At 42.1% G+C, this 15,104-nt stretch overlaps 1 protein-coding gene across 4 annotated transcripts in view; it reads left to right on the top strand.

The window, feature by feature from the left end:
* LOC110524574 (UDP-N-acetylhexosamine pyrophosphorylase) overlaps positions 1-15,104 on the top strand; it is a 40,423-nt gene that overhangs the window by 4,490 nt on the left and 20,829 nt on the right. For all 4 annotated transcript variants that reach the window (XM_021604371.3, XM_090236034.1, XM_021604372.3 and 1 more), the window contains exons 2-5: positions 457-794; positions 6,386-6,590; positions 14,642-14,817; positions 14,897-15,069. In XM_021604371.3, coding sequence (XP_021460046.3) covers positions 512-794; positions 6,386-6,590; positions 14,642-14,817; positions 14,897-15,069 — 837 coding nt within the window. In that variant the 5' untranslated portion in view covers positions 457-511. The remainder of the gene's footprint in view (positions 1-456; positions 795-6,385; positions 6,591-14,641; positions 14,818-14,896; positions 15,070-15,104) is intronic.

The following is a 15,104-nucleotide window of genomic DNA, read 5'->3' as shown; positions in this document are numbered from 1 at the left end:
TATAGAGAATAGCAACATAGGACAAGCAAGTCATAGCATACAGACAGAGCAACATAGGACAAGCAAGACTTAGCATACAGACAGAGCAACATAGGACAAGCAAGACTTAGCATACAGACATAGCAACATAGAACAAAAAGCAGCAAGACAAATTGTTGTATGACTAAAATTCAGATAATACATTGTACAATCTTTGTAGTCATAAATATGGCCATTGTTGAACCAGAGAGCTACCAACATCTATGTTATTATTTAGAACAAGTGTATTGAAATGACGCTGTACAAGTGTTTTTATATCTGGTGTGACTGAATCTCACAATACGTTTCCATTGCTTTGGGTGTGGTAGTTGTCAGAGGAGTTGTGCCCAGTAATGTGGTCAACCGTCATGACTGTGGAGGCTAGTTACATATTCCTGACACTCACAACACTTTCCTATTCTGTTCTGGGTGTGGTAGGTAGATTCCCTAGAGGATATTATTTTAGCCCTAACCCAGCAGTGTGATCATTGTCATGGAGAGCACCAGAAGCAGACTGGCCCAAAGGCTAGCTGAAGCCGGCCAGTCTCACCTTGTGCAGTTCTGGGACGAGCTGACCCCCGAGCAGCAAGCTGAGATGACCTCTGACTTAGAAGCTATGGACTTCCAGGAGATCAACAAGTTCTTCCGCAGCGCCATGGAGGTGTCGCACAGCAGCAAGCAGGAGAAGATGGATGCCCGCATGGAGCCAGTGCCCAGGGAGGTGTTGGGCAGCGTGACCAGGGACAGAGACTGCCTCAAGGACTGGGAAGAGAAGGGTGAGTTGGCTGGTACAGGGGTTCACATTTTTTGGGGGGGGAGTTGTTGGGACAAGACCAGGATCAAGTACTGCATGTCAAATACATGAAAACTCCAATCTTAATTTAGCTTGGAGTTGACACTTTTGTGACTCAGTCATAATGATGCATTGCTTTAGCAAAGCCTGAAGCAGTTTCTATTTAGCTTTATAAACAGGAGCTTATTTCATTCAAGGGATTGAGTTCCACCGATTTACAACAACCTCAATTATTTTATATGCTACCAGGAAGTGAAACAGGCAGACGGGGAAATCGTATCAAGTTTTATGGTGTGCAATATGATTTATATAGTGTGTGTGTGTCTTCTCAGTTACACAAGGGCATAAACTGAGGTCAAACCTTATGCAACACTCCCAGGTGGTGGGATGATCATTGCTGCAGGGCTACTGAAACTAACCCATCTAACATGTCTCTGGTAAACCACTTCAAACAGCACAGTGACAGGCAGCAGCATGGAGGATTTACTGGGATCAGATAATGCCAATCCTGAGGTTAAACAAGACTGTGGCAACAGTTATGTGACCTGGCAACCCTTAGGCTAAAGGGGGTAAACCATGATGGCTTGTGATGTTGAAATGGCTAAGTGGGGTCCTAGATTTTATTTCACAAAGCACCGTCAGTGCCATCTAACGACTAGATGCACGATATATCGGCTTCAAGATAAAGCATATTCACGATATATCGGTAAGCATACGGAATCGGCCAATATTAGCAAAACAAGCTGATGTGCAAAATCGATGTCAAAGCTGACGTGCATACCTATATAACGTAGTTAGATGATGTAATGACACCACAAAATACAGTGCTACACAGAACAAAAGCAGAAAAATACTAGGCTCATTTCGAACAACTAAACAAGTTCAAGTCGAGCAGTCATTTGAAAGAGTAAGAATATTTTCAGCGAGACAACTCAAAGGCGAAATCCATTAACTCCAAGATAATCGTTCTCTGTCGTGGATGATGTTGGCATTCGTCGACTGGTTGAGCACCTCAAGCCCCGGTACACAATACCAAGTAGGCGCTACGTTTCGAATGTTGCCCTACCAGAGTTACACAGTATTGTTGAAACGCACATCCCTGAGCTACTTGCTTTGGGCGTCACTGCTATTAGATTCACGACTGACATTTGAACCAGTGACGTCAGCCCTGTGGAATTATTGAGAACATCAATTCAGTCACACCATTCCCTTGTCCAGTTTCTCATTCTTCATGATCTACGAAATATGGAGTTTGTTTGAGAAATTTAACTGGCGTAGCCTTGTGAAATAGACTACTTCCTTGGAGTAAAACCTCTAAATGTTTATCAGGCCTGACCTGTAGCCAGGGATGTCCAGCCTGGGGGATGAAGGAGGAGAAAAGCGAGAGCTTCTGGTTCTGCTTGGGACGTAAATGGGCTGCTGCTCACTGTGCCCTCACTCATGAGGTCATCCAGCATCTACAGCAGCAAGCTAAGGATACATGCATCCCAGATGTATGTATGAGTCAGGATAGCCAAAGCCTACAATAGCACCTCCCAGTCAACTCTCACCACTACTTCAAGGTCTCAGAGCAAGTGACATCACCGATTGAAACACTATTTAGCGCGCACCACCGCTAGCTAAGCTAGCGTTTCACATCCGTTACACTTAGGACCCTTGAGTGTGTACGTGGTGTGTGCGTATATGTGGGCTAATCACTGACTCCCATAGCAACAGTTTATTGTAAGATAAAGTAGAGCTGTATAATAAGGGTGTTGTTGACCTGGTATGTTTAGATAGAGATTGACTGACTGTAATTGAACTATGGGTTATTCTGAGTTTATCTTGCTGTTTCGCCTGCAATGATTATCAAAACTCCTTGCCAAGGTAGATTATACTTTAGCCATAAAAATTCCATAGTGTTCTTGAGTTTTGGCAACCATCACAAGTACGTTTAGTTTGAGTTATATTGCTTGAATAAGCTACAGGCCTATTTTTTGTACCATATTTCATAGTTCTATAGTTGCCATGGTTCCCTAGCAGGAGCCTAAGCAGAGGGCTCCTGTACATTTTTGTGAATGTTTTTAATTTATGGCATTTTTTTTAACTTGTGTTTTTTTAAGAATGAATATTTAATATGTAAGGGATAAATGGCGACGTTCTGTACATTACCTTATGCCTTTTCGGAGTTCATTTTTTCCAAGGTAATGTACAGAATGTAGGCATTTATCCCGCTTATACCACAATTGCCAAATAAAACAAAATGAAAGCACACATTTACCGGTATAAATACTTTTTTTTTGTAAATCTATACATTTTTATAAGCAAATTCCTACTTTCTTATCTTTTGGTTGCTAGAGACGCTACCCAGTCGTTCATTCTTTATGTTCCGTTGCCATACTCGCTGGTAAAGTTCTTATCCCTTGCTTGCTAGCTACAGCTAACACAATCACGACAGCCAGAATAACAGAAAAGTTGCTGTTTTTTATTGATATTAATTTGGATACATCCATAACTATGAGCTGATAATGCCCAATTTTTGCCCCTGCATAGCTAGAAAAGTTTGCCTTCTCATCAGGACACTCAAAACTGTTCATTACGAGGAGCTTGCATTATTAGAAGCTAAATAATTAATTTGTTACTAGCAAACCTGAATAAAACAAATATCAGTTGCTGAAAACAGCTGGTCAAACTAAATGTGGGAGGAATTGACACCATAGTGCCACTTGCGTCATGACTGCACCAGTAGGAACCATTCTAGAGTGTGCATTAGTTCCATGTAACGCACCATGTATTTGCACGGTAGAATTCAATGGCCATAGTTCATTCTTACATGTTCTATGTCCGAGCTGCTTTTGAAAGCAAAAGTCGAATTGAAAACCATTATTAAATTGTTGAGTTCCATTTTCCAAATGGTAAGCTTTTTTTTGGTTAGCTAAACTAGCAGGTCTGTTTGTTTGGTTTCCAAGGCAATACAGGTTGAATACAGGTTGAATACATTTCTACTGGCAAATTAACACATTTCTAGTAACAAATGAGGCAAAGATAGGTTGTGGTCGGTCATTTCCAGCGGGAACAGATGAGTCACGGGGCAGAACAAGCAAGGAGGTGGGCAGAGCCAAGCACTCCCTAGTGAGATCCTATTGGCCCGTTCTAGCATACATCTGCATATTTACGTTAGGGAATGCTTACTCTGTGAAATGCGCGTGTGCAATAACTCGATTCGACTTTGCACTCCTTCTAAACAACGCAATTTTTAAATTATTTGGTAAAGGCTATAAAACATAGGCCACTCTGTTCATAACATATTCTAGTTTTGGGAACAGAAAACTCTGAGATCAAATTTTCATCGATGAGAAAATTTGCACAATGTAGGCCAAAATCCATCTCATTGCATCTTCTAATCACTGCCCGTCAGTGGGCTTCATTTCACTACCGTATTTGCTCGTGAGTGGAAACATCAAGCGGGTGCTTCATATTTATATATCCAGTGAAATATCTGTCTCGTTGTTCTGTGGTAGAGGTGTGATGTGGATCGTGGGGAGGGCATAATTACAAGGCTGCTCTTTAATTATTATTGAAATGTGGAGTGATTTCTGGCACCATGTAACTGCCGTAGCATCATCCAAGTGGGTGCTTAATTTTGTTTGTCGTGAAGGAGTAGCTAGCTAGCTACAGTTGAAGTCGGAAGTTTACATACACTTAGGTTGGAGTCATTAAAACTCGTTTTTCGACAACTCCACACATTTCTTGTTAACAAACTAGTTTTGGCTAGTCGGTTAGGACATCTACTTTGTGCATGACACATAATTTTTCCAACAATTGTTTACAGACAGATTATTTCACTTATAATTCACTATCACAATTCCAGTGGGTCAGAAGTTTACATGCACTAAGTTGACTGTGCCTTTTTAAACAGCTTGGAAAATTCCAGAAAATGATGGCATGGCTTTAGAAGCTTCTGATAGGCTAATTGATATCATTTGAGTCAATTTGAGATGTACCTGTGGATGCATATCAAGGCCTACCTTCAAACTCAATGACTCTTTGCTTGACATCATAGGAAAATGAAATAAAATCAGCCAAGACCTCAGGGGAAAAAATTGTGGACCTCCACAAGTCTGGTTTATCCTTGGGAGCAATTTCCAAATGCCTGAAGGTACCACGTTCATCTGTACAAACAATAGTACGCAATTATGAACACCATGGGACCGCGCAGCCGTCATACCGCTCAGGAAGGAGACGAGTTCTGTCTCCTAGAGATGAACGTACTTTGGTGTGAAAAGTGCCAATCAATCTCAGAACAACAGCAAAGGACCTTGTGAAGATGCTGGAGGAAACAGGTACAAAAGTATCTATATCCACAATAAAACGAGTCCTATCGACATAACCTGAAAGGCCGCTCTGCAAGGAAGAAGCCACTGCTCCAAAACCTCCATTAAAAAAGCCAGACTACGGTTTGCAACTGCACATGGGGACTAAGATCATACTTTTTTGAGAAATGTCCTCTGGTCTGATTAAACAAAAATAGAACTGTTTGGCCATAATGACCATCGTTATGTTTAGAGGATAAAGGGGGAGGCTTACAAGCTGAAGTACACCATCCCAACCATGAAGCACGGGGGTAGCAGCATCATGTTGTTGGGGTGCTTTGCTGCAGGAGGGACTGGTGCACTTCACAAAATAGAACATCATGAGGAAGGAAAATTATGTGGATATATTGAAGCAACATCTCAAGACATCATTGTTCCAAATGGACAATGACCCCAAGCATACTTCCAAAATTGTGGCAAAATGGCTTAAGCACAACAAAGTCAAGATATTGGTGAGGCCATCACAAAGCCCTGACCTCAATCCTATAGAAAATGTGTGTGCAGAGCTGAAAAAGCATGTGTGAGCAAGGAGGCCTACAAACCTGACTCAGTTACACCAGCTCTGTCAGGAGGAATGGGCTAAAATTCACCCAACTTATTGTGGGAAGCTTGTGGAGGGCTACTCTAAACATTTGACCCAAGTAAAACAATTTAAAGGCAATGCTACCAAATACTAATTGAGTGTATGTACATTTCTGACCCACTGGGAATGTGATGAAAAAAATAAAAGCTGAAATAAATAATTCTCTCTACTATTATTCTGACATTTCACGTTCTTAAAATAAAGTGGTGATCCTGATCCAGACTGACCTAAGACAGGGAATTCTTACTCTGATTAAATGTCAGGAATTTTGAAAAACTGAGTATTGAGTATTTGGCTAATGTGTATGTAAACTTCAGACTTCAACTGTACCTACTACAAAGTACATGGGCTGCAGTGGCTTAGCTCAAACTTAAACTGACTGAGTTCTACTATGGAAAAGACAGAGTGGGACACCTTTGAGACAGCGCTTCCTGCCTACCTCTGGACTTTCTCTCTCAGATCAACATTCAAGCCATGAACTTTGTAATAACAGTCCATCTCATGTGGTTTTTCTAAATCTGTTTTTTTTGTCCTTTGAAGCGCATTGAGATTCTGAAATTTGAATTTGTTATTATCTTTACATGATGTAAAATAAATGATAGTTTTGTACATTAACTGTTGTTCTATTGTCTCTCCCAGGTATGCGGTGTATCTCCCAGAGCAGCGTGGCTGTTCTCCTGCTAGCGGGCGGCCAGGGGACCAGGCTGGGGGTTTCCTACCCTAAAGGCATGTACGACGTGGGCCTGCCTTCCCACAAGACCCTGTTCCAGATCCAGGCAGAGAGGATACTGAGGCTGCAACAGCTGGCAGAACAGAGACATGGAGCCAAGTGCTGCATCCCCTGGTGAGAGTGGGACTGGCAGATAAGGGCATAATGATACACTATGGGGGATATACTGTATAGAACATACAGCACCACAGCAAACTGACCACAAAGCACTATTTCTCAATCCAGTCCTGAGGAGCCCATTTTTGTTTTAGCCCCATTTGTGAAATCACAAACAAGCCATACAATGTTATTGTATCAAAAATAAGTTATGTTCCTCCTCTGTTCTCCAGTTTCATCTGTCTGATTTATTTAATAGACCTAGATAAGGAGCCTTCAAAAAGTATTCACACCAATTGTCTTTTTCCACATTTTGTTGTTACACAGTGGGATTAAATTGATTTAATTGTCATTTTTTTGTCACCTGTGTACACAAAATACTCGGTCAAAGTGGACTGAAATTTCGAATATTTGTAAAATACTAATTTATCTTGATTAGCTAAGTATTCAACCCCCTGATTCGATACATGTTAGAATTCCCTTCGGCAGTGATTACAGCTCTGAGTCTTTCTGGGTAAGTCTCTAAGAGCTTTCCACACCTGGATTGTGCAACATTTGCTAATTTATTATTTTCAAAATTCTTCAAGCTCTGCCAAATTGGTGGTGGATCATTGCAAGACAACCATTCTCAGGTCTTGCCATACATTTTTGAGCAGATTTAAGTCAAAACTGTAAATTGGCCAACTCCAGTGGTAAGCAACTCCAGTGTAGATTTGGCTTTAGGTTATTGTCCTGCTTAAAGGTGAATTTGGTGGAAAGCAGACTGGACCAGGTTTTTTGTGAGGATTTTTGCCTGTTTTGCAGTATTTAGTGCCTTGCTGCAAACAGGATGCCTGTTTTGGAATATTTTTTTTATTTAATTTTTTACCTTTTTATTTAACTAGGCTAGTCAGTTAAGAACAAATTCTTATTTTCAATGACGCCCTAGGAACAGTGGGTTAACTGCCTATTCAGGGGAAGAACGACAGATTTGTACCTTGTCATCTCGGGGATTTGAACTTGCAACCTTTCGGTTACTAGTCCAACACTTTAACCACTAGGCTACTCTGCAGCAGGTATCACGGGTACGTGGCTACCCTGCCGCCCCAATTCTGTACAGGATTTCCTCATTTCACTCTGTCAACTAGGTTAGTATTGCGGAGTAACTACAATGTTGTTGATCCATCCTCAGTTCTCTCTTATCACAGCCATTCAACTCTGTAACTGTTTTAAAAGTCACCATTGGCCTCATTGTAAAATCCCTGAGCAGTTTCCTTACTCTCCTACAACTGAGTTAAGAAGGACACCTGTATCTTTGTAGTGACTGGGTGTATTGATACACCATCCCAAGTGTAATTAATAACTAATTAATTAATTAATAACTTAACCAAACATTCAATATCCCTTTGAGCATGGTGATCTTAATTTTTTTACCCATCTACCAATAGGTGCCTTTGCGAGGCATTGGAAAAACCTCTCATCTTTACATTTTTTTATTAATTTGTAAACATTTCAAAAACCATAATTCTACTTTGACATTATGGGGTATTGTGTGTGTGTGTAGGCCAGTGACAAAATCTAAATTGAATCAATTTTAAATTCGTGCTGAAACAACAAAATGTGGAAAAAGATAAGGGGTATGAATACTTTCTGAAGGCGCTCACCTGAATCTATCAAGGAAGTGGTTTGATCCCGGAAAGGAGCAGGATTATAATTCCCTGTGGAGTAGATGAAGGAAGTCATTAAGACGATTCAGAAGTGGGTTGACGAAAGGAGACGTCTTGCTGGCGTCCAGGGTTGGGCTGGGCTCTGTCTGTAATTAAGGTCAGGGGTCAGGACTAATAGCTCACCATGAGATGCCAGGTGACATTCATTCCAGTCATAAGGAAGTACTTCTGGTTTTGTCTAGTCATGGATGGTCAGTGTCGTTTAAGATGAGGCCTTTTTTTCTCCTCTTTTCTCATCAGCATGGCATTATTTCTATTACAGCATATTGTCATGTCATTCATATTCCATTCACCCAGTTCAATGTAACATTGATATGATTAGGCTACTACATGATACTCGAATGTTCCCTATACCCATCATGAAGTTTCTACAACCTAGCCTATGAATGAAAGTTACCAACGTATGTGCACACAGTTCGAGAAATGTTTTTGAGGTGAGACAGTGGCACATACAATGCCGGCTTGCACGCTCTTGCCTGCATCTAGCTGATATAGGGTGTAATCATTAGTCCAACAGTTGCAAATGAGAGTTTCTATTGGACAAATTCAGCTATGTTTATCCCCGTTTTTGTTCTGTTTGCTTCTCTTTTAAGAAACGTTTTTCAACAAGAGTTGGCGGAATGAATACATATCCGATCATGCTTAAACACAGTTCACTTTCATAGCAGCCACATTGTATACCTTCTCGAGCTCTCCTCCTCACTTTTTTTCTTTGTTTGTGTACTTCAATGCACAATACATCAGCTGTATGTGACCAGGTGAAAAACCTTGCAAAGGTAAACCATATCATAACCGTTACATACAGCCAACATCATTGTCACAATATTAGCTAAAGTAATGTTATAGTCAACATAGCTAATAGAACTATCGCGTTAGTAAACCCGCTAAAATCATGCAGTAACGTTAGTGTCAAGGTAAGTTTTTGGTCATTAAGCAGTTTATACTGGTGGGCCCCAGTGGCAATAAATTCTTAAAACCAAAATCCTACCTTGAATTGGAGGAGTTCCAGTGTTGTTAGATAGTCATAGCCAGCTTGCTAACATGGCATCCATCTTTTTAAGTAGGCTAAACTAGCTAGCTGCATTTGCTAGCTAAATAAGTGAAACTGAAAGTTTAAAAAATAATCTCTTGCGTCTCCATTTTGGAATAAATATTTTTTCAAAACTGTTCAACTATGGTCTTTCGCTCTCTTTGAGTCAACTACTCACCACATTGTATGCATTGTAGTGCTAGCTAGCTGTAGCTTATGCTTTCAGTACTAGATTTATTCTCTCATCCTTTGATTGGGTGGACAACATGTCAGTTCATGCTGCAAGAGCGCTGATAGGTTGGAGGACGTCCTCCGGAAGTTGTCATAATTAGTGTAAGTCTTTGGAATGAGGGTGAGAACAATGAGCCTCCTAGGTTTTGTATTGAAATCAATTTACCCAGAGGAGGACGGAAGCTAGCTGTAGATCTTCATGGCAAAATAGTTGTAATAAATTATTTGGTGACGTGATTTATATTTAGTATAACTTTAACTGTTTTTTTTGTTAATGAAATACACTGAGGAGGATGAACATCAACTGTTGTTCATTAGTGCTGAGGGATTAGTGCTTTTTGGGTTTGGTTTTGATTGAGTTTTAGAAGAAAAAAAACAATAATAAATGCATTGTGGGTTCAATGCTGCAACACAGAATAAAACAATTGATGGTGAGTGACTGCTCATTACTGTAGCTTATTAGGCTATAACCATCTTATTTACTTAAATAAAATATTCAATCAAGTTGTCAGGTAAAGATGCCTAAGCAGTGTTTCTCTATCGCTCTCTACCGGCCCCACAGGCTTGCCCCAAGAACCGAGTAGGGAGCAATGGATTCTGGTCATTGTAGTTAATTGTAGTTAGCACGTTGTTAATTGGTAATTGGTTATTTAAAATTGGTTATTTAAAAACCAGAAATAAACAGACATTTCAGTTAATGTTCATAGAAATAAAATGAATTCATGGGTTGCACCTCCATCACGTCATTGCCATGTTGATGCTTGGGGGCTAAGGACTGTTTGGTCTAAATTACACTATAGGGGCTTGGGAATACGATGACATTAGTGAAGTAGACACATTTAGTAGGAATCAACTTTCCCATCATGTCAAACTTTTAGACAAATGGCAATTATGTCATTAGCTAGCAAAGTTTGTACAAAATAGCTACAAATGCTAACGTTAGCTAGCTAAAATCTGGAGGCCTCCCCTTAATCTTAGCTAGCTAAAGTTGTACTGCATCTAAAGTCAATCTGGCGACATAAAATGATGACAAGGTTTTCCTACTAATGATTTTTTTTCTTAAATGTCTGTGTTTTCAAGCCACAGTATTGCACTTTAGACCATTGTGGGTGCATTGAGTAGAGTGCTCAGTCCTGAAACGAACTGTTTTAAAACAATATTGTGACGCAAACCATCAATAGAACAGGCTTGAATGCTCTAACATACTGACCAGACACGTTGCGTGCGCGAGCATCGCAAATTAAATGTAGAAATCCATGTTATTCAATTATTGCACCCACACTGCTCGCGCGTGCCAACGAGCGTCTGCTTGCCAAGGGCTAAAATAGAACTCATTCCTATTTCTGACGCAGATCGCGCTGCAAGTCCTGCCTCTCCCATCTCCTCATTGGTTTATAGAAGCAGGTACCCATATGATACCTGCTGCAGGGTAGCCTAGTGGTAAGAGTGCTGGACTAGTAACCGGAAGGTTGCAAGTTCAAATCCCAGAGCTGGCAAGGTACAAATCTGTCGTTCTGCCCCTGAACAGGCAGGGGCAGAATGACTGCCATCATTGAAAATTAGAATTTGTTCTTAACTGACTTGTTAAAGGTAAAAAAAAAAATAAAAAAAATTGAAAGACGAACTGTTTTGGTAATTCAATTAAAGTTTAGATGCGATTGTAACAGTACAAATTTAAACCGTCCCCTCGCCCATACCCGGGCGCGAACCAGGGACCTTCTGCACACATCAACAACTGACGCCTACGAAGCGTCGTTACCCATCGCTCCACAAAAGCCGCGGCCCTTGCAGAGCAAGGGGAACTACTACTTCAAGGTCTCAGAGCAAGTGACGTCACTGATTGAAACGCTATTTAGCGCCCACTAAGCTAGACGTCTCACATCCGTTACACTCAACCCCCTTTTGACCTTCCTCCTTTTTTCCGCAGCAACCAGTAATCCGGGTCAACAGCATCAATGTAACAGTACAAATTTAGACCGTCCCCTCGCCCATACCCGGGCGCGAACTAGGGACCTTCTGCACACATCAACAGTCACCCTCGAAGCATCGTTACCCATCGCGCCACAAAAGCCGCGGCCCTTGCAGAGCAAGGGGAACTACTACTTCAAGGTCTCAGAGCGTGACGTCACTGATTGAAACGCTATTTAGCGCCCACGCTAACTAAGCTAGCCGTTTCACATCCGTTACACTCACCCCCCTTTTGACCTTCCTCCTTTTTTTCCGCAGCAACCAGTAATCCGGGTCACGGCACCAATGTAACAGTACAAATTTAAACCGTCCCCTCGCCCATACCCGGGCGCGAACCAGGGACCTTCTGCACACATCAACAACTGACGCCTACGAAGCGTCGCTCCACAAAAGCCGCGGCCCTTGCAGAGCAAGGGGAACTACTACTTCAAGGTCTCAGAGCAAGTGACGTCACTGATTGAAACGCTATTTAGCGCCCACTAAGCTAGACGTCTCACATCCGTTACACTCAACCCCCTTTTGACCTTCCTCCTTTTTTCCGCAGCAACCAGTAATCCGGGTCAACAGCATCAATGTAACAGTACAAATTTAGACCGTCCCCTCGCCCATACCCGGGCGCGAACTAGGGACCTTCTGCACACATCAACAGTCACCCTCGAAGCATCGTTACCCATCGCGCCACAAAAGCCGCGGCCCTTGCAGAGCAAGGGGAACTACTACTTCAAGGTCTCAGAGCGTGACGTCACTGATTGAAACGCTATTTAGCGCCCACGCTAACTAAGCTAGCCGTTTCACATCCGTTACACTCACCCCCCTTTTGACCTTCCTCCTTTTTTTCCGCAGCAACCAGTAATCCGGGTCACGGCACCAATGTAACAGTACAAATTTAAACCGTCCCCTCGCCCATACCCGGGCGCGAACCAGGGACCTTCTGCACACATCAACAACTGACGCCTACGAAGCGTCGCTCCACAAAAGCCGCGGCCCTTGCAGAGCAAGGGGAACTACTACTTCAAGGTCTCAGAGCAAGTGACGTCACTGATTGAAACGCTATTTAGCGCCCACTAAGCTAGACGTCTCACATCCGTTACACGATCACCATATAAGTTAAACTATGAAAAGGCCTGGAAGGAGGAGAGATGACTAGAAACGATTAGGTTGGCCGTTTTATGTGTCGATTAATTGTCGGGAGTAGAGGTTCTTGTGCATTTCAGGTAAAATAACAACTAAATGTTTATATCCCAGGACAAATTAGCTAGCAACAGCAAGCTAGCAAAATAGGACAAATGAACCTTAGCTAGCAAGTGTAAGCTAACTAGCCATACATGTTTAATGCTTTTCGACCTGTCCCAAAATTAATGTCATTGGTTCAGAGTTTGTTTGGATATTTTAACCTGCCTGTCGTGATCGCGTTTGGTGTGGGTGTAACAGTATAACTTTAGACCGTCCCCTCGCCCATACCCGGGCGCCTCTGCACACATCAACAACAGTCACCCACGAAGCATCGTTACCCATCGCTCCACAAAAGCCACGGCCCTTGCAGAGCAAGGGGAACCACTACTTCAAGGTCTCAGAGCAAGTGACGTCACCGATTGAAACACTATTAGCGCGCACCACCGCTAACTAGCTAGTGTTGATAATGGGATATGTAGGAGGGTGAGCCGGTCAAGGATCGATTCAGACAAGGTGGTCTATTGTATGACAAGTGACAGTTTAATTATGAGTAAAGATATCTGGTACAACGTATACGGGCCCATTTCATTCGGTTCTTAAGGAACCAGCAGAAAAGAAGCCCAGATAACAGAGTGCATGTATGTTATATACAGTACAGAAAGTAGGTTGAGTCTAGAAGTTCTGGTCTTCTGGTTGGTCCTGTTGGGCCGTCCGTCATCCCTCTGAGTCTTGTCGTCCCGTTCCTTGTCACACAATGTTCAGCTAAGAAGGAGATTAGGTGTGTGCGCTGTCCTCAGTCACACAATGTTCGGCTAGAAAGGAGATTAGGTGTGTGCGCTGGTTTCTGCAAGTCAAGGCTGTCTCTTCCTCCCAATGTCTTATCTGTGTGTCCTCGGCAGTTAGTGTGTGTAATGTGTGTGTGCTGTGTGTGTGGGTGTGGGAGCTATCCTGTATGGGACCTAACATGTTTTACTGTGAAAATACGTTGTCTCAGTTATAGCAATGTAATAGCAGTAGGCTGGTCACCTGCATAAGAAATAGCACTTCCTTACACTAGCCATTTCACATCTGTTTCATAGGGGGGGCAAAATAAAGTTATGCACGATAGCGCAACCGGTTTGGGTTCCGTGTTACCCTGCCAATTTGACTGGTAAACTCATGGGTACAGTCGCTATGGCTGCCTTGTATTGTGATACAATCATATGCATGCTTTTTTGGAATCGTCTATCAACTGATGCTGGATTGCCATGGTAATGTAGAATGTTAATTCAAATGATGCTAATTGATGTGGCTCATGTAATGTAGTTTTAGTAATGTCAGTTGAGTTGATTCAACCAATCACAATACAGATTGAAGGGTACACATCCTGCTTTTACTTCCTGGCGTGGGTCTAGGTCAAAAATATACCGGTTACGATAACGTCCTCACAAATCTGGGATCAGCGGCATTGTTAACTACCCGCGCTGTTTTTAACTAGCATAGCTGGTCCCATTTTTGCAAAGCGTTATGCGTTATTAGAATCCCATTGTCTTAACCTTTCACCTTCAACCTAGGTGTGGGTACACTCAAGATGTCTGCCAGTCCAACCATTATTCCATCATTGACTTGAATTGAGATACCCTTTCTATTCATTCTATTTTTGTGGGTTTTTAACCACATTGCAACCATGTATTTTTAGCTTTTGTCAGATCAGAGCATTCAGATGTTAAAAGTCATGAAAATGTTAGCCTAATCTGGCAATGTGGATTATGAATAACTTACTGGCAAAGTTATTTTATGGGACTTATGTCACTGATACAGTGAAAAGTCAAACTTTTGATAAAAAAAAACAATTGAAGCACTGTCTTTAGAGTTGTATTAGTCTTGAATCAAACCCAATGTATCACCCCATTCTCCCTGTGCATAATGACCAGTGAATGAATTAATCATGAACTGAATTGTGCCTCCTGATTTCCCCCTAGGTACATCATGACGAGCGGAAGGACCATGGAGTCAACTAAAGCGTTTTTTTCGCGCCACAGCTACTTTGGGTTGTGCAAAGACAACGTGATATTCTTCCAGCAGGGCATGCTGCCTGCCATGGACTACAATGGCAAGATCATCCTGGAGAGCAAAAACAAGCTGGCCATGGCCCCAGGTACATAACCTAACGTGTGTCAGTGCGTGTATGTCTGTGTATTTTAGATGATAACAGAGGTCTCGTGTGTGTGTTTCAGATGGTAACGGGGGTCTTTACAGAGCTCTGGGTACCCAGGGGATCGTGGAGGACATGGATCGGAGGGGGGTCAAGTTCATCCATGTCTACTGTGTGGACAACATCCTGGTTAAAGTAGCAGACCCTGCCTTTGTTGGCTTCTGTGTCCAGAAAGGAGGAGACTGTGGGGCTAAGGTTAGTAGCCCTCCGTCTCTTTCTCACTGGAAGTT

This window comes from Oncorhynchus mykiss, chromosome 5 (genome assembly GCF_057628025.1).
Source record: "Oncorhynchus mykiss isolate SJ-2025 chromosome 5, ASM5762802v1, whole genome shotgun sequence".
Taxonomy (NCBI): domain Eukaryota; kingdom Metazoa; phylum Chordata; class Actinopteri; order Salmoniformes; family Salmonidae; genus Oncorhynchus; species Oncorhynchus mykiss.
This window is presented reverse-complemented; position numbering and strand designations above follow the sequence as displayed.